General features: G+C 34.0%; 1 protein-coding gene across 4 annotated transcripts in view; it reads left to right on the top strand.

The window, feature by feature from the left end:
• The window catches only part of LOC107038817 (venom metalloproteinase 3), a 147,749-nt gene that overhangs the window by 107,353 nt on the left and 21,734 nt on the right, over positions 1-18,662 (top strand). For all 4 annotated transcript variants that reach the window (XM_015258110.1, XM_015258108.1, XM_015258111.2 and 1 more), the window contains 5 exons: positions 2,521-2,584; positions 9,490-9,704; positions 11,106-11,195; positions 14,725-14,926; positions 17,982-18,114. In XM_015258110.1, coding sequence (XP_015113596.1) covers positions 2,521-2,584; positions 9,490-9,704; positions 11,106-11,195; positions 14,725-14,926; positions 17,982-18,114 — 704 coding nt within the window. The remainder of the gene's footprint in view (positions 1-2,520; positions 2,585-9,489; positions 9,705-11,105; positions 11,196-14,724; positions 14,927-17,981; positions 18,115-18,662) is intronic.

Here is an 18,662-nt window from a genome sequence, read left to right on the forward strand (position 1 = left end):
TGAATCATTTCTAATAAAGAAAATCATTTCTATTTGGTTGACAATAATATTTATATTTGATTCTCATGTCCAGCTCTGCTTTGTGGACAGAAGTGCACGGAGAGAAAAAATTATTTTTGACACAGATGATTTCCCTGATACAAAAAAATATTCTCTTGTCAATTTCGAGAGTCGTGAAATCTCCTGAAAAAATAATATTATCCTCACACTGAGGAAAATAAATCTTTCAACAGGGTGAGATTCTCTTGTCCCGAGAAAATTTTCAAGTGTTAGCATAAGTCTTCCCATAAATTCATATAGTTTACGTTATATCTAGAAATTAACGGATTGTGAGAATTCACACTTTCCCGATCCGATCATTCATCATCTCCAACTCAGGAATTTTTGTTTCGATTGCACGACGAACACTTTGATTATTAATTCAAGTGTATAGAAAATTGATCTCAAGTGTTGTGCTCTTTGTGCAAGATTTTATGTAATCAAAGTCCCGATGAAGAAAAATTCTAGATATAGCGCAAACTACATGAATTTATAGGAAGGATATCATTTCTAGTCTTGAGAACGCTTAAAAATTCTTTCGGGGCAAGAGAATCTCATCCTATTGGAAAACTTTTTTCTCTCAGTCTGAGAATGAAATTATTTATCAGGAGATTTCACGATTTTTAAAATTGACAAGAGAATATTTTCTTGTAAATTTTCTTTAGTATCTTCTTTTGTATTCAGTAAATATTCTTCGTCAAAGTAAGGGAGGGTCAGACAAATAGGACGTATTGAGATATTTTCCAATTGTCAATATCTTCACTTATAAATGAAGACATTGACAATTAGAGAAGATCACAAAACGTCCCATTTTGCCCGACCCTCCCCTATTTTTTCTCTCAGTGTCAATGCAATCACTGAATATATAAAAAATGTTGTGTTTTTTACTCGCTGATTTTACCAATCAATGCCATCGGAGCACTAATTTAATAATTCCCGAGTAGTCCAAAACGAAGGTATCATTGGTGTCCCATAGCGAATTAGAGTCCTTTCACTCTCGATGCACGACAGAGGTCAGACTCATCCTCTCTTCCAGACAGTTACCGCACCTATTCGTTTCAAAATATACTAAAAAGGAAAGTTTGAGACCATTAAGAATTATCTAAAAAATTAGTGCCTATCATGCAATTTTCGATTTCCGATAGCTCAAGAATTTGAAAACTATCGGATACTCCGAGATAACTTTGACCAGGAAATCAACATTGTTTATACCAATATGAAAAGCTTATTTCTAAACAGGAAAGTGTGAAGGTAACATTCCGATTTGAAACACAATTTTTCTGTCTCGCTCTCTTATTTTGTAGCTTTTAGGGATTTCACACCATTGACAAATAATGTTTTGTGACTTTCAACTTGTAGCAGCAGGAAGAACGAAATTCCACAATTTACAGGAATTTTCAAGTGGAAATGAATATTAATTGTCAAGTTTTCTTGAACTTTTAGAGCAATTCCTTTAAAATTCTTCGAATTCCAGGAATTTTGAAGGAATTCCCTGAAAATTCCAAGGAATCTGGAATTTAGGGATAGATTTCTCTGAATGTTCTTGCTTTGCCATTAATTTTTCCGAAATGATTGAGTTGAAATTTTAATTCTCACGGTTTTTTCTATGACATTATTAATTTTTAATCGCAAAATTGCTTGAAATTTCCAAGACTGTTATCGAATATTTCAGTAGAAAATTTTTAACAGTGTTCATTATGCTGAATAATAATATATTCTCCTGCATTTTCCCGATTTCTGTTAATTTGCAAAAAATAATTGAACTGAAATTCACACTTTCCATTGATGCTCTTCTACTATTTTCAATTTCCATTCACAAAATTCCTTGAAATCTCTCTGGAAGAAAACATTTCGAAGAAGTGCGCTTCCAATTTGTGCTGAATTTTTTTTTTAACAGACCATCACGCATCTTCCGATTTCATGAATAAATAAAATTCAATTTCCAGGAGTCAGAAATAAAAAAAAATCATTAACACGCATAATAGTGATGGAAAAAGCCATCAGTGTAGACAAAATTATGGTTTTGAACGGAAAAACAAAAACAAGAAACACTGGTTCGATTGAAAGCGATAAAATGATCGTAGGACTCGTCTAGTTTTTCTGCTGGATTGCTCCTCACCTTTAGTATCCGGGCGACACGCGATTGAGCGCGCCAGGTAGTGTCGATCGTATATGTCCAGAGCGCATCCTTTCACTCTCGGTTAAAACGTGTCCCACAGACACAAACAAACGTAAATACATTGCGCGCGTAATCCCGTCTGCTCGACCTTTTCCTCCAGTCGATGCAAAGAAGATGCGAGACTCAAACTCACGGTGAAAGCGTGTTAGCTCCATTATATATAGATTTTTTCAATCTCTCAAACAGTTCGTTTTATCGCAGCCCAGCTTTGCGTCATTGAATTCATGATCGTTGAAGCCTTCGGGAGGAGGGCCTCTTTTTCTGGAGAAAGATCGAATGAATGATCAATTTTTCTCTTTCAGATCCACGAAGACATGACGCCGGAAGAGATGCTGTCGGTGTTCCAGACGTCGTCTCATCATGACGGTGAGTTGGAGGAGAAAATAATCGAGGATGAAGGGAAGGGAAGGGAGAGAGTTGATATGAAATGGTTTTGTGATTAGCATCATTTCGTTCATTCATTATTGATTTATAGAAAGCAATGATGACCGTTTTTAATCATATAGACGAGGATACAAAGGAATTCGGGGAAAGTATAACCGAAATTTATCTGACCTCGTCCCTTCACGAGAACAGATATAGTCCAGGTTCACTAGGATGTACTACTTTTTAAAAAGAGGAATTTGGAAAAAACTGCTTTAGGAATAAATACTATTGGTTAAGTACTATTATTATAAATACTAGTATTTTTAATTGATTTATCTTGCCATGGATATTTATCTCTGGATATTTTGAATCCTATTGTTGCCTTCGTTTGTTGGACTATTTTATTGACGTGTGTCAATAAAATAAATAAATAAATAAATAAATAAATAAATGAATAGTGATTCATGGATAAATATGCTTCATCTGAAATTATTCAAGTACGTCGACAATTTTTCTTTCTTTTATTTTCAGCATTTAGTGTTGAATATAAGAGTTTATATTCATATTCAATTTCACTCCAACAAAACTAGTATCTTAAATTAAGATATTGAGACATGAGACATTCTGGACATTCTTGGTGTCCGTCTCGAGGATATTTTATTTCAAACTTGCGATGTCTCGTCTGCTTCTACAAATACTTCATTCATTGTTTTTACTGGCTGAACATTTTGAATAAAAAGAGCTAATAATTTTTTCACTGATACATTTGGTCACGTTAAGAATAACGGTCATGGAGCAGAATGGGAAGAGAATTGGGAAAATGAGGGCAAAAACATTTTCGTGATTGAAAATGCTGATGAAATATATTATTACAGTGCACGTATCACAAAAAAATACTTTTCATCACAAGTGCGTAAAGTGAAATTTTACGCACGTTTCACGCATTGTGATGAAAAATGGGGTGCGACACTAGTGGAAAAGGTGTTTTTTAACCCTCAGGAGGGTACGGGTCAAAAACACTTTTACGCACTCCTATCGAAAAATATTATTTACACACTCGCATCGATATAGGGGAGGATGGGGTAAAATGGACACTTTTGTCTTTTTTTTTGAATGTTCGTAGCTCAGAAACAGATTTATCAATTGAGCTCAGTCTAAGCTCATCACAAAGAGGAATCATTGTTCTTTCTATTGAAAAATAAAATTATTCCATTTCATGAACAATTCAACACGTCATCAACATTTCAAAAAAAAGTCAAGTGTCCATTTTACCCCACCCTCCCCTATTCTATTCGGTTTATTTGAAAAAAAGGCATAGTTCGTCATTCGTTGAACGCAACTTCACTGACAAAAAATATACTTCATACACATATGCGCCGGGATTTTTTAGCTCGTGTGATTGGCAGCCCTCGGCTTCGCCCCGGGCCGCCAACTTCGGGCCTCCACTCGTGAAAAACCCGTGGAATGTGTATCGTAATAACTATTTCTCTATGCAAGATATTTTGTCTTGTCAATTATCGAGCCATGAGCTTCTTGTTGAAAGAAAAGACATGCTTCTCAAATAGTATATTTCAGGGCGAGTGCCGTGGTTTTTTTTACTCGCGTGGAGTTGGCGTCCGAACCGAAGGCGAGACCCCATGGCACTAGCCGTGAATGATATTTTTCCGTAGTGATTTGCACTTTTACGAATTTGGGGAAGGGCCAGTACCAATCCCCGGACGAGGAAAAGTGAGGATCAGTACGGAAATAGAATATTGTGCATCAAGGGCGGAAAGTCATGTTTTCCGCCCGACACGGAGAGAAATATTCAATAAAAATTACGTATCTTTTCCGTAATTCCGGAGCGAAATGTGGTTGTAGGAAATTTTACGGAACTGTCACGGAATTTTTCCGGAGCGTTCCGTAATTTTCATCTGAATCTCTTGTGAAAAATTACGATACCGTCACGTAAATTTTCTGAGTCGATTCCGTAATCGGTGAGTGAAGTGAGAGTTCCGTAATTTTTACTGAACATTTCTCTCTGTGGAGGTGCACATGCTATTTTTTAACACGCCTGCAAAGGAAAGTTCGTATTTTGCTCTTTGATGAGCGGGAGGAAAGTACGAACTTTCCGTGCAGGTGCGTGAAAAAACCTTTTTTTACTCAGTGTACATCAACTTATCCTCACCACGAAAAAACGCGAGTATCATTTCATTCCCGTCAATCCCCGGAAAAAATTCACACGATTATCTTCAAGATATCTCAATTAATCCACCATCAGTAGTCATATTAATCCGCCATGAGGTAGACCCGATCTGTTCCAGCCAAAATAAAAAAACAATTCGTCAGAGGATATATTTCACAGCATTAAGAATGATTACCATCAGATCCTTTCAGTCCCCCCTTTCGGACAGGATAATCTCCCCAGGATAAACATCTCAATTAACCCGTCACGTATGCATACTAGTCTTCTTGATGTATTTTTTTCTCTCCTCACGCCGCGAATATCAATTATGATCAATGAGAATGCTCTTTTGTGTTCCAGTCAGGCAAACAGATTATCCAAAAATATTGTTTTTTTTTCTTGCTTGAAAAAAATGTCTGACTCGTGGGAGAACTATCGATTCGTCATAGTGCTCCTTGCCGTTGCCACTAAATTTTCATAAAAAATGGATAAAATTATATTGATATAAGTTATGCATGCAATTTCGCGAGGTCCGGGGTTGATTCGATGACCGCATCGATACGAATTGATTATTCATCGATTTATTTATAACTTTAATTCTCATTTTCGTCATTTCTTGGTCATCTTTGAGTGTTCTTCACATAAAGAGCATCCAGGAATCTACAGATTCATGTTGACATGAATCACCGGCGTTTTATGAATTATTTATCAGTGTAGTTACTCACTAGAGTTGTATGACCCTTGAAGTACTTCCTTGTGTCAATAACGGAAAAATTGTGCAAATATTATGTTCCAAAGATTTCGAGGATGAATATTCCTCCTATTCGATTTATTAAGAGCGTACCAAGGCTATTGGAACCGATAATCCGCGATAATGGACTCCAAGATCTTCCATTTTGAAAGAATTGAAAATATTTTCGACTTATCAATCGAATCAGTATGCAGTTTTATGGAAATATTCTGTTATAGAAAGAGCAAAATTTGAATATACACGGAGAAAAAAAAATTTAACCTTCAAGGACGGCACTCAGGAATTTATCAGGGATTTATTTACAATTATTAGGGATTTGCGATCGTGAAATTTTGTGAGTACAAAACTAAAATTCAGTGATTTTGTTAACAATTTTCAGTGACATCACTAATTTTTAGAGGAATGTCAGGAATTTTCAGGAACCCATCTCTAATTTCTGGGAATCTATTGTATCATCAAATTTCAGGGATTAAAATCACTGATGATCGGGATCATTCTAGTCAGTGTCCAGTACCACCAATAATTCTCGGAAATGCATGAGTTTTGAGGGGGACTGAGATGGAAATTTTACAATTTGACTGAATTTTCAGTGGAACATGAACATTCAGCAACAACATGATATGAATTTGCAATTTTTCTCTGAATTTTCCTGATTTTTCTGAATTTCCACAGAACAAGTAAACTGACAAATCAAGTATTTTATTGATTTTCAGATCGTTTGAACAGAAAATCAATGAAATATTTCATTTTTCAATGATAAAATTTTCGGAAATTTTCGTGGAACTTGAACACGATAAAAATTTCCAGAATTTGGCACGGACAATTCAGACGAAAGCATTTAACATTTAAATTTTCCACTGAAATTTCAAGGAATTTTATCATTGAAAATTCACAATTTAATGGAAAAATCCGTGAGAACTGTAAATTTAAGTTCAATTATTCCGGGAAAATTAATGAAAAATCTGGATAATTCAGAGGAATCTCTCCTTGAATTCCAGATTCCTCTGAATTGTCAGGAATTCCGTCAAAAATTCCTAAATTACCAAGAATTTCCCTCTGTTAATGAGAAACTGTTGAGATTCTTGATTTATGGGAGATCAGTTGATATTCCTTTGTTTTTGTCCGTAAAATTCAGCTGAATTTTTTCAACAGTGTAGAATGATTAGGTTACATAGAAAAAGTCGATTGTTTTTGTTTATAGTTGAGTCCAATTTCTTTTTGAAAGACATGACATGAAATGACATCAGATTCCTATCTACAACTGAATGTAGTTGATTGCAGAGTTTTATTTATCTATTTTTTATTTAAATTAAACATGGCACGTGTTTAAATCTTCAAGATCTTTGGCGATCGAGTCACGTTAAAAGCTCAAGCGGCAAAAAAAACGAAAGAAAAAATTCCATCGATGATTCATCACAGGTTGCTCATAATTTTTCTTATGATAATTTATAATGAGACTTCAAGTGACTTCAAGTTCATATCGGAAATTGTGAGGCCATAATGAATTAGAGACGATGGGAAATGGAAGACCATGGCATTTGAGTGATGAGATCTTGACGTTACACTGTAAACGAATGGGAATTGAAATTCCATGGCCTTCAATTTTTCACCCATTACAATTCACTGTACTTTAACAAATTCAGATTCTGACCGGATGCCACTCTCGAAGTTTCATTGTCAATACGGAAAAAAATGAATGGTCAATCAGCGATGGGTGATCGATAATTTTTTTCAATATATTTTTTTCTTCAATTTTATTTCGACACCACAAGTCACTACAAACTAATTCCAAACTGAATCTCATTTTTCAAACATTTTTGTGAAATACCACCAAAAAAATTTTAGAATGTGTTCATTCTCAAGACGAAGGTCAAAATTCAAATTATCAATAAAGAATGAATGATTTTGGCTAATAATCTGATGTGATTTGAGCCATCACTATGAATGAAAGTATATCCAAACTCCACGCGAGTCGTTGAGTGTGGCAAGAAGCAATAAATTTTAAATGCGGAATAAAAATTAAAAAATTTTAACTTTGACGAGAGTGAAAAATTCATCCGTCAAATTCTCTCTACCCTTATTGTTTTGAACAGTAGTTTCTCGTTTGGCGAGGGCGTCCTGTACATTCGGAGTACCCAGAAACATCAATTATTCACCACATAAGTTTGACACTGATGATAATTTTCGTACTAGAATTTTTATTTATTTTGTTTTAATTTTTTGAAATTTTTTCTACATTTCAATCTTCTTGCTAACCTCGGAATTTCATTTTCTTATAAGACTCTGTGATTATTTTACCACTTCTACATTTATTATTATAAATAATACTAGATTGCCAATTGAACACGAACTCAACCAGAATATTTTTATTCATGTCAAATTCTGTTTAGAATTTATTTTAGATTTTTATCTTCAAAATTTAAGTTATGTTTATACTACTTTAATTTACAAACTCGAATTCATTATTCAGAAATAGAACAGACGTCCAATGCAAAGAACAGTAAATAAATAAATGAATAAATAAATAGATGAATGAATACCTGCATTATTTGCCTGGGTACCCCAGATTTTTCCTTGCAAGTCGTTGTAGTCATTCAATTCAGTATATTTTTTCACATTCCCTTCTATTATTATGTTCGCTTTTGGACCTTTTTAATAGATGAATTGTCAATTTGAAAATAAACCTCACAAGAAGCGGTGTATAGCAAAAAAAATTCTCATTTCATTGCATCGAAGCTACTGAACCTAATTTTTCTTAATTATCAAAAAAAATTCCCAATGAGTCCAAAAAATTACAGAATTTTCCTCGGGCATGAAAAAAAGAATAAAAGGGTCATTGACGGAACCAATGGGAAAGCTAAATTTCGAATAGATTATTAAGCCAAATATTTCTATGTATTGATTTTGATTTGGGCAACGCTAGGTTTGATTCTTCTTTTTTACCTTGATTGATGATACTAATTGGGAATATCAACAGGGGAACTCAGAGATAACGAAGATTTGATGTATCAGAAATAATCGACAAATTCCGAGGTAATTTTATTCTCGACAGTAATCTTCTATATTTTTAACCTTTTAAAAAGACAGTAGAATGATTTCAATTTAATCCAGAATTTCAATCAAAATTTATAACAAAAATTTTGTAATAGAAAAATGTGGCAACATTTGAATTGAACATTTATCAGCTATAATACCCCAAGACCTTCAAAATTATCGGATATTTCCCGAATGTTTTGTTGCATAGCAACTAGAGGGATCAGTTTTGCAGTAAAATCCCTCGCACTGCACGCTCGGGATTTTAATTTGCAAAACTGATCCCGATCGTTGATATGCAGGAATACTTGAGGGAAATATTCGATGACTTTTGAAGGTCGAGGGGTATTCGGAGGACAACTTTTTAAATTTTGATTTTGGCCGATCAGGGTGCAGTGTTCGGGCACGGAGAGGAATATTCAATAAAATTTACGTATCTTTTTCGTAATTCCGGAACGAAATGTGGTTGTAGGAAATTTTACGGAACTGTCACTGAATTTTTACAGAGCGTTCCGTAATTTTTATCTGAATCTCCTATTCTCCTGTGAAAAATTACGATACCGTCACTTAAATTTTCTGAGCCGATTCCGTAATCGGTGAGTGAATTGTGAGTTCCGTAATTTTTACTCAATATTTCTCTCCGTGGGGTTACGGGACACATTTCACCAAAATGTGAGAAATATCTGTCAAATTCGTAGAAACCAATTGGCACGCTACAGGGAAATTATCAGACAGATAATTTGCAGCCGGGGAAATTATCAGTGTGAAAGGCGTCACGTGACCCCGAATACCGCACTCTGATTGGTCAAAATCAGAATTGAGCAAATTGTCATGTGTATTTGAAAATAACTGCGAAATTATTGAAAAACGCTATATTATAGATTTTTGGACATCAGAATAGACACCTTCAACGTGATAATGCAATAATTCATAGATCAATCATTATCTGTTGTTCAGTGCCTGCATATGAGGTGGTTCCAGTCCTCCACACGCCACACAAGCGAAGCCCGGAAGTGACGCCGGAAGTTCACCTCAGAGCGTTTGGAGAGAATTACAATTTATCACTGAAGTCAACGAAAGGTCTTCTCAAGCCTGGAAAGCATGTGTCCATGTGGACAGTATCCAGAAATGCCTCCAGTCCCGATGGCCTCGACTACGAAGAAGTACCAGAGGTAATTGTGAATCAAAACAAATGTGCAATAAGGAATATGAACATTCATAAATTTATGGAGCTTTTCGCGTACTCATTATGGAAATTTATTCGCAGAAACTATTCATTTGTGTTTGAATTATGCAGTGAGGAAGCTAATTCATTCGAAACTTTATTTCATTCAAATAATAGTGGTCATATTTTTCTAACTGAATGAAGGAACTAAATAACAAAATAGTGGAACGTAAGAAGTCAATTCTACACATCTCATCCATTCAAATGAAATCAATGGGAATGGAGATTAATTATAAAAATTTATCGGGATAAACTGATAATTTCAATTCTTTAAGTAGATAGTTGACCCTCCTTTTTTATAATTTGGAATTGGTATTTCCCGAAATTAATAATTGAATGAATTGATATTTGAAAAATAGAAAACCGCCGCCATGTGCCAGTTTGTGCCTCTTAGGAAAGCCATATATCAGTTATTTCCGCATGAAAAAATTTCATTGAAAAACCTAGCGAATTCGCTAGACAATTCTATTGGATTTCTGTTGAACTTCCTAGTAGTTTTTGACCAATTCTATTAAAATGTTCAATAAGAAATATTCCCCTATAGAAGAATCCGTGTCCGTAACCAAGGTTTTTTTGGTTTCGATGCTCAAATCCTTCTTCCTTTTTCATGAATCATGAGTTCAATGTACTCAATTTAAAACTTCAATGTGCTCATTAAATAGGCTTTAAAATGAGAGCTGATTTGCCCAATTGTGCCAATTTTTCATTAACTTATGAGAGTTTTAGGCGACAATTGAATTTTCATGATTCATTTGGAAAATTAACTTTAATGAAATTAACAAAATTACTTAATTTGTAACGTTCAGCCCAAAATCTGGCAATTAAACTATAGTATCTGGGGGACTGATACTTTATACTGAATTGGCAGAATAACTAAACAACTAAATTCGTGAATAAAATCTGGTATCTGGTAAAATCTGGGAAATTTGGTAAATCTACAAAACTGGGATAATTTAGTATGGAAATTAGTTAATGGACGGACCGGCGTTTTTAATTGCATTCCCTCAAATGAACCCTGGCAACTGATGCACCGGAGCACAAGAGAAAATTGAAACAAAAATTCAAAATACATATTTTTGAGCCAAAGATAGTCAAAAGGTTCGTCGCAAATTAATCAATCTAAAATTAATTGATTGAGTTGGTCAATCAATCAATTCAGTTTATTAAATTAGCAGATTATAAACATTGATCAAAATAAAAATTGATCATTGTATTTTTTCCCATCACCTGTTTCCGAGATAAATTGATAATCAACGAAAACGCTCTTATTTAACATTAGTTTGGATTGATTCGAATTGATCCATTCATGTAATTATTAATATTGATTAACGTGATGGAAACTGTTTAGGGAAGCGCCGACATCGGTGACATCTACCAGGACCCAGATAACATGGCGTCCATATTGTTGCACCGAGATGCAAATGGGAAAGTCCTCGTGGTAAGTTATTTTAACGTGTTCCTCTGCATAATTTCCCCCTCATTTTTACCTTCATTTCCTTACATCACACCGCGATCCACGGTTATTATGCTCTCTCGGATGTTTCATCAAAACTCGGAACCGAGCCCACGATGAATTGAGGTGCACCAGGCCAGTCAACAATGCGGCTGGAAGTCTCTCTTATAATTATAGCGATAACACTGAGCCACCGAGCGCGGTTTTGTCTGACGAAAACAATTAGAGGGTGGAGAACAATCGTGGCCAGTCGCATGGCGGATGATGTATTGCGAGATGACCAGAAATTGTAATGCAATACTTCCAGGGATTTGGTTTGTTTTTTGTTTCGTTAGACTGTCTCAATGCGATTTCTCAAGGAGTTGGTGATGTTGAGAAGGAATTTGATTGATTTCATTTTGAAATCAATGATCGATTTGACAATTCCGTGGTGCAGGCAAGGCAGTTTAAATGGATCGTGAGATATTTATTGATCATTGAATTAGTTTAAGACAGAGAGAAATACGGCTACAGAATTATCCTTGAATTTTTGTTACTGAATAGTGACTAAATATAGTTAGCGGGGCAAATTCATTTATTCCACGTCTAGTATTCAAAATACTAAATTAAATTTCTGGCTCTAAATGTTCAGAATCAGATCAAGATTATGGGAATATACATAACTCCAATGGTGCCAAAGTGGTCCCTTTTCAAGCGGACGTCCACATGTTTCTGCTATCGAAAAGCTCGCAATGGTTGTGGAAATTTATAACGAACATATATTTCGCACTTTATTTAATTATGGATCAACTGAAAATTTGAAAAATCTTAAATTCTGGGGTCGAAATATTTTAAGGATTCGGTAGGAAATGATTTGGATTTTTTTAAACAATGTTTCCACGGGAGAAATTTGAAAATTTCTGTTGAAATTATTTATTGTTTATCAACTATTTGCATAATAAAAAAAAGAAAAAAGAATGTTCTCAGCCAATCCTGAGAGTCATTTAATAAAAACTTGGCAAAAAATTTTAATAGTGTGCACACCCACTCGTATCCTTGCAGAATTGTTCCCTGGAGTGAGAAAAAAAATTCTACTTTTTGCCAACGACTATATTTTTTCAAATTATACAAACAGTTATTTTCACAGTTACAACCAATTTTCTCTCCCGTAAATGATGAATTCAATAACAATGGTTCGATACAATCACCACGTTCATTACCATTCAAAGATGGTGATTATTACAAACTGCTGTTCGCGCGGGTTATCAAGGTAAAAGACAATTAGAGGGTGACGAAGTGCTGGTGTCCTCGCGTGGCTACTCCATCTTTTTTCAATTCTCTCTTTAATTTCATCGCGATAGACACACCCCCCCGCGTACCACAGAAGCCTTCTCGGTAATAACGATGTACCTCGGTCACGCACCGCTCATCATCGTGACTGCACACCTTCACTTGATGTCCTCAAGTTGCTTGCAATATAGACACTTTATTATCGTTGGTGCGACATACTCGACTGAATTACGAGTGAATATTTAGTCTTCGGATTCTTGTTAAGGGGGAGTTCAGCCTGGGAAAATTTTTTTTTCATTTTTCAAGACATATATGAAAAAATTCAACGGAAAACTTAGAGAATTCGCTAGAAAATTCTATTGGAATCCTATAGGAATTCCATGGGATTTCTATAGGATTTCTGTTGGAATTCTATTGGAAAATTCTATTTGTTTTTTGCGCTGATTTTATTGAGTATTCGATAAGAAAAAGTCAATAGATTTCGAATTACTGTTCGAATTTTTCTCTTGAGATTTTTTCTATTAGAATTGTTGGGCACAAATTTTCCGTTGTAATTTTCCGCAAGTTTTTTCCGCTGCATTTTGTTTTGTTTTACATTACAGAATTCTTATATGAATGATCCACCTCTTGAGACAAATATTTCGTTGGTGTGGAAAGTAGAATAATTATTCATATTTGAAACTTTTAAACCAAACCAAACAATAATTTTTTTGGTAATTTTCAAGTCGCGATTTTTCTGGTCCAAACAAAATCTTGTTTGAGAACTTGTGCGTTTTTCTCTCACTGTTGAGAGGGCTCCTCTCAGTAATCCAGATTTGCCAGCGCACTTCTCCCTAAAATTCGGATGCGTACATTTTTTTTGTAGGGTTTCCATTCATTTTCCATGCTTTCTGTTTCTGAAATTCACTCATTCTAATTAATACTCATAACAAATTTCGGGAATATAATCGATCCATTGAAAGTCATTTTTTTGGTTGACCAATATTCTTAAAAATCTATCTTCTCCTGTATTTTTCATAATTAAGAAACGAAAACTTGGGATTTTATTTTTCAAATTTTTTTTTTTAACGGAAAATTTTTTTAGTTGATTTTTCGATTAAAAAAAACGTTAATCCGTAATCATCAGTGAATGAAAATCGAATTGCTAAGAAAAAATTACGCGAAAATACAATTTTTAATTTTTGATTATCGAAAAAGGAAGTTTTTTTTTCGCAGAGTAAACCTCCCCTTAATTAAATAAATTAATTGGACACTAGACCGTTATGCATTTTTAGTGAATTCTATTGATAAAATGTGTTATTTATATTAACAATTCAAGAAATTGATATTTTTATACATTAACGAATATGAAAATTCAAATGAATACTTGAATGTCAAATATAAACATCATATAAAATAAATGTTTCAGTCTATCTATTAAAAAATGAACTCGATATTTGCTGAGAATTCTTGACTCTCCACGCGATTTTAATTAGAAAAAAATAATTACAAAACAAAGAAAAAAAATTGGTTTTGTATTGAGGAAAAATATTTACGTCTCACCCGAAAAAAATCGGTTCCCTCAATTCAGAAAGATGAATTTTCATAATTTTCTGACAATAATTACACTGAAATGCATAGTTTTCATTATTTTTCCCATCAAATTATGAAAAGACGGGTAATTTGTCAATGAAAAAATTTCCTGAAATTTCAGTTCAAGTATCGCAAAATACCTACCTGTGTAACCACAATCAATCATCCCAATATTTTCTCTATGAAATACAAACTAAACGCCTTCATTACTTCAGAGTAAATGTGTTGATCGATCCTTCCCCAAATTGAATTCCCCAAATTGAATGACGAAATTGACTAATTATGATGATTAATGCATGCGAAACAGTTCCCAAATGATGAAGCTTCTGACATTTATATCCCCTGACATTTCCTACCGATATAATTACAAAACCCATTAATTTTCGTGGTATATGATCCCGAAGAACTCCACAAATCCCAACTCGCTCCAGTAGTTACATGCCAACATCAATATTATGAGGTACAGACATGATTCAGTGATTCACTAGTGCATGCTAATTATACCACAGTGACCCATTACGTAATTTCACAATGCACAAGCGTTGTTCACTAATGACCCCGCGTGTCCTGACCTTTCGCTTTCACTCTTTCCCGGGTTATGTACCTGCGTATGGATCCGATGACATTAACGGACCGTTTATAATTCTCATTCTTTTTTGTTGATTTTTGTCAGGAGGGGAATATTGGTTCGGAGCTCGTTATTCGACCGCTTCCCGAACGCGTCCTCAACGAGATAGTTCCTAGTATTGCAGCACTTCATGAGGAGAATTCACTGCCAAATGTGACGAGGAGCAAAAGAGATTTGAGTCAGACGCACCATCATGTGGTTTTTAAGAGGGTTGAGAGACCCCTTGCGGATGAATATAGTGATTTCGGTGAGAAATATTATCTTTTATCATTACATGTACTCGTGAAATTTTCTGTTGATTTAATGCTACACGGAGTTCAGTAAAAATTACGGAACAATTCACGTCCAATGCAATGGAGAATCTTTTTCCGGCTCTTTGTATAGGAACAGAAGAGAATAAATCTAAAACGTTCAGTGAATTTTCAGGTTCATCACCGAACAAATTACGAAATTGTCGCGTAACTGTTCCCGAAGAAGTAAAATCTTACAGAAACTTCTTAATTTAAAAAAACAATAGACAACAGGACTTGCTCACTTCTCATTTATAACATACATACTGTAGAAAATAATTACTTCTGATTGCGGATAAATTATTATTTTGTGTATTCTCAATCAATCAACATTATTCTTCGACGAAAAAATTCAAAATTTTGTTAACCTGGTTAGAAACATTGATGTTTGGGCATAAAAAATCGATGTCTTCGATTAATCGACAAACATCGCCCATCCGTAGTTAATGTTTCTGGGCAGCTATGGTTATCAAAAGTTATAATAATTTTTCTCCGTATTTTTACTGATCTGGTGATTTATTTTTTGAGAAAAAAAAACATTAGGTATTGTTGCTCTATCGATCGCCATTAATTAAATTTCAATTCGTCGATTAGTTTTTTAATTCTCGATTTTTTTCGAAAATCGGTTATCCCACGATAGCAACAAAAATATTCTGAATTGATTGGATGAGGGCTTAAAAATGTATTTTGATGTCCTTTTGACCGAGCTCGAAGATGAAAGCAATAGCAATAATCGTTAATTTGATTTATTTGAAGATTTGCAGAAATTTTGTTTTTTTTGCAAATCAGAATTCCGGGGATATCTTTGAATATTATGCTAAAAAGATGATTACGATAGCTATTTTTATTGATTTGATTTTTATGATGACCGTTGAGAATTTCGAATTTTTTATAAATTTCCCTAAAAGTGATTTTTCTGACGGTTTCTTCAAATGTAATATTTCAAATGCATTCAAGGGAGGGGAGAGATAGAACCGTAAAAACGGCAATCGGTTGTATAGAAGAAAAGGATAATAAAAATAATGATGATGACAACATTCAACTAAGTTGAAAATCTGACAAAAAAATTAGTTGAAGAGAAATCTTTTTCAATTTGGTAAAATTAAATAAACAATGAATTATATATGGTAGAAGGAAATGATGTACAAAATAACCATTCAAAAGCATATGACGAATTAATTACTAAAAATAACAACACCATCTGCAATAAAAGAGCAATTCCCCGCTTGTCTTTATTTATTTTCATGACATAATTGAACTGAAGTCTACGGTTTCCTCTACTTTTTTCATAAAATTTCCGAGAATTTCAACCTACAATTGTCAATTGTGCAGTTGATAATAATAATATTTAAATTGTACAGATATTATCAAAAAATTCTTATATTTTTAATTAACGAATCAAGTTTTTGTTGCGACTGTGGATCATATCTAATGCAGAATTTTGAAAACTAATCACCTCGATCATGTATTTTTACCCAAATGTTTAAGAGTTAAAATACTGGAACTGTAGACATTCCATTTCTTCAACTGTAAAAAGTCAGTGGACTTCAAAAACATTCTCACACAGTCGACTTCTATTTTTGGCATGTTAAGCACACTGTTTTGATTACTTTTTGCTACTTTTAATTAGCGAGTCAGCAACGAAGTGGTAGGATGATTCAAGTTTAACACGAAAACAGTTAATTATGCAATGATCTCTATAATGAGTAATTTTCGGAAATATTAAGAAACCGGTTTTGGAGACGAAGAAATTCGCCATGGGAAATACCTATTCATAATTTCTCGTGAAACCACTTATCAGCGGGATAATCGGTTTGCCACGCTGGCCATAAAATTTCGTTGCAAAAATTAAATATTCGAATTACTTCAGACGTTGTAACAAAAATCCGGATTGAAAAACTCGCAAGATTGAAAGTCGTTCATTCGCGAAGAGGAAAACCACTCACGTTTATGTACTTAATGCACATGAATGAAAAAATTGCAGAAAAAACAAAATAAAATAGAGTAAATAAAACAGAATAAATATTTCGTTTTCGATACGAAACAGTGGCTATCCCCCTTGAAGTAGTATGGATAAACTTCAGTTGAGTCGCTGAGTGTAACGAAGAAAAATGAATTCAAAAAGGCAAAAAAAAATTATTCACCGTTGATATTTTTCCCCATGAATTTCAAGTTTGATAAGTTGAGAAAGTGATCCATCAAATTCTTTCTGCAATTTTTTTTTCAAACAATAGTCTCTCGTCTGACTAAACTATTTCAATATAACACTTATTTATTACACAAGTTTGGTACTGACGATAATTTTCATATTGGCCAGAGAATTTTTATTTATTTTTTTCTGATTTTTCGAATTGTTTTCTAGATTTTGATCTTCTCCCTCGAAAGGTTCATTTTCTCATAGACTCCGTCTTATTTTTGCACTTCTAGCTTAAGTATTATCAATAACACTTGCGCAAACTCAACCAGAATGTTTCTATTCGTATTAACTTTCGTTTAGAATTCAGTAGCGAAATGGTAAAACGGTTTAAGTCGACCTATCTCCCAGTTGAGTTTTTGAGTAATATTTCCAAATCTAAGGGAGATGGCGAAATTTTCGTAATTACATGTGTTGTAGCTCTCAATCAGTTCTACAAAAAAGGTAATAACAAAAATTTGGCTATCTCTCTTAGATTCCTAGATATTCATTGACAACTGGTCAATAGTCAAAATTGACTTGTACCGTTTTACCACTTCGCTACTGAATTTATTTTACATTTTAATCTTCAAAATTCAAGTTATCTTTATACTATGTTAATTGAATTTCGTGTGACGATTGCTTTTCGAACATCAAAGTTTCCCGAGATATTCTGGTTAATTTTTCTTCAATTTTATCGCCGCGTGAATGAATTGTTTGCAACTAGAAATTAATGTTGATAAATATTGATTCTGTTTCTGTTCAATGATCAAACTCAACTACTTTCTCATTAACTCGCAACTTTTCAATTAACTTTCGTAACAATGACTTCCTTTCAGCGTTCATGGAACCGGATCATCTGGCCAGACGGTTCAGGTCGAAGAGATCGATTACACCGGGGAGGTCAAAACGCGATGCACCTTACGTAATTTATCCGGAAATCCTTTGCATCGTTGACTACGATGGTTACAGGTAAGAGATTGAAAAAACCTCGATGAAGAATTTCCATTAGTGGAACCGCTGATAATTAACAGTGGCGAGCATCTTCCTGAATTATCTCAATCCAACAAATCACAATCTGAGAAAAAAGAGAAATCTGGGGCACCCGGGCGAAAAGAGGAAATATTCGAATGATTCTATCCCATATAAGCGCATGTTAGCGCATGCATCTGGTGCATTTTGTCTATTTCATATCTAAATAATGAACATGGGTTGGTGGATTGAAATTCATATCAAAGTGAAGGGAATATCTTCATCTTCCAGTTGAAAAAAAATCAATTTTTTTTAGCACTTGCGATTTTGGATAAACATCCTTAAAGTCAATTCAACTTGACTTGACAATCACAACACTAATAAACCACTAGTTGTTGAAATTCACCAAATAATTTTCTCTGTAAGGGTTAAACATTAATTAAAATGTAAATGAGATAATTCGGAGCAAACAAAAATGACATTTAATCACCTAAAAACTGATATTCCATTGAATTTTTGATTTCCTTGCTCGAAGGAAGGACTTCCGC

This window comes from Diachasma alloeum, unplaced genomic scaffold (assembly GCF_001412515.2).
Source record: "Diachasma alloeum isolate Michigan unplaced genomic scaffold, Dall2.0 Dall_scaffold_00288, whole genome shotgun sequence".
NCBI classification, from domain to species: Eukaryota; Metazoa; Arthropoda; class Insecta; order Hymenoptera; family Braconidae; genus Diachasma; species Diachasma alloeum.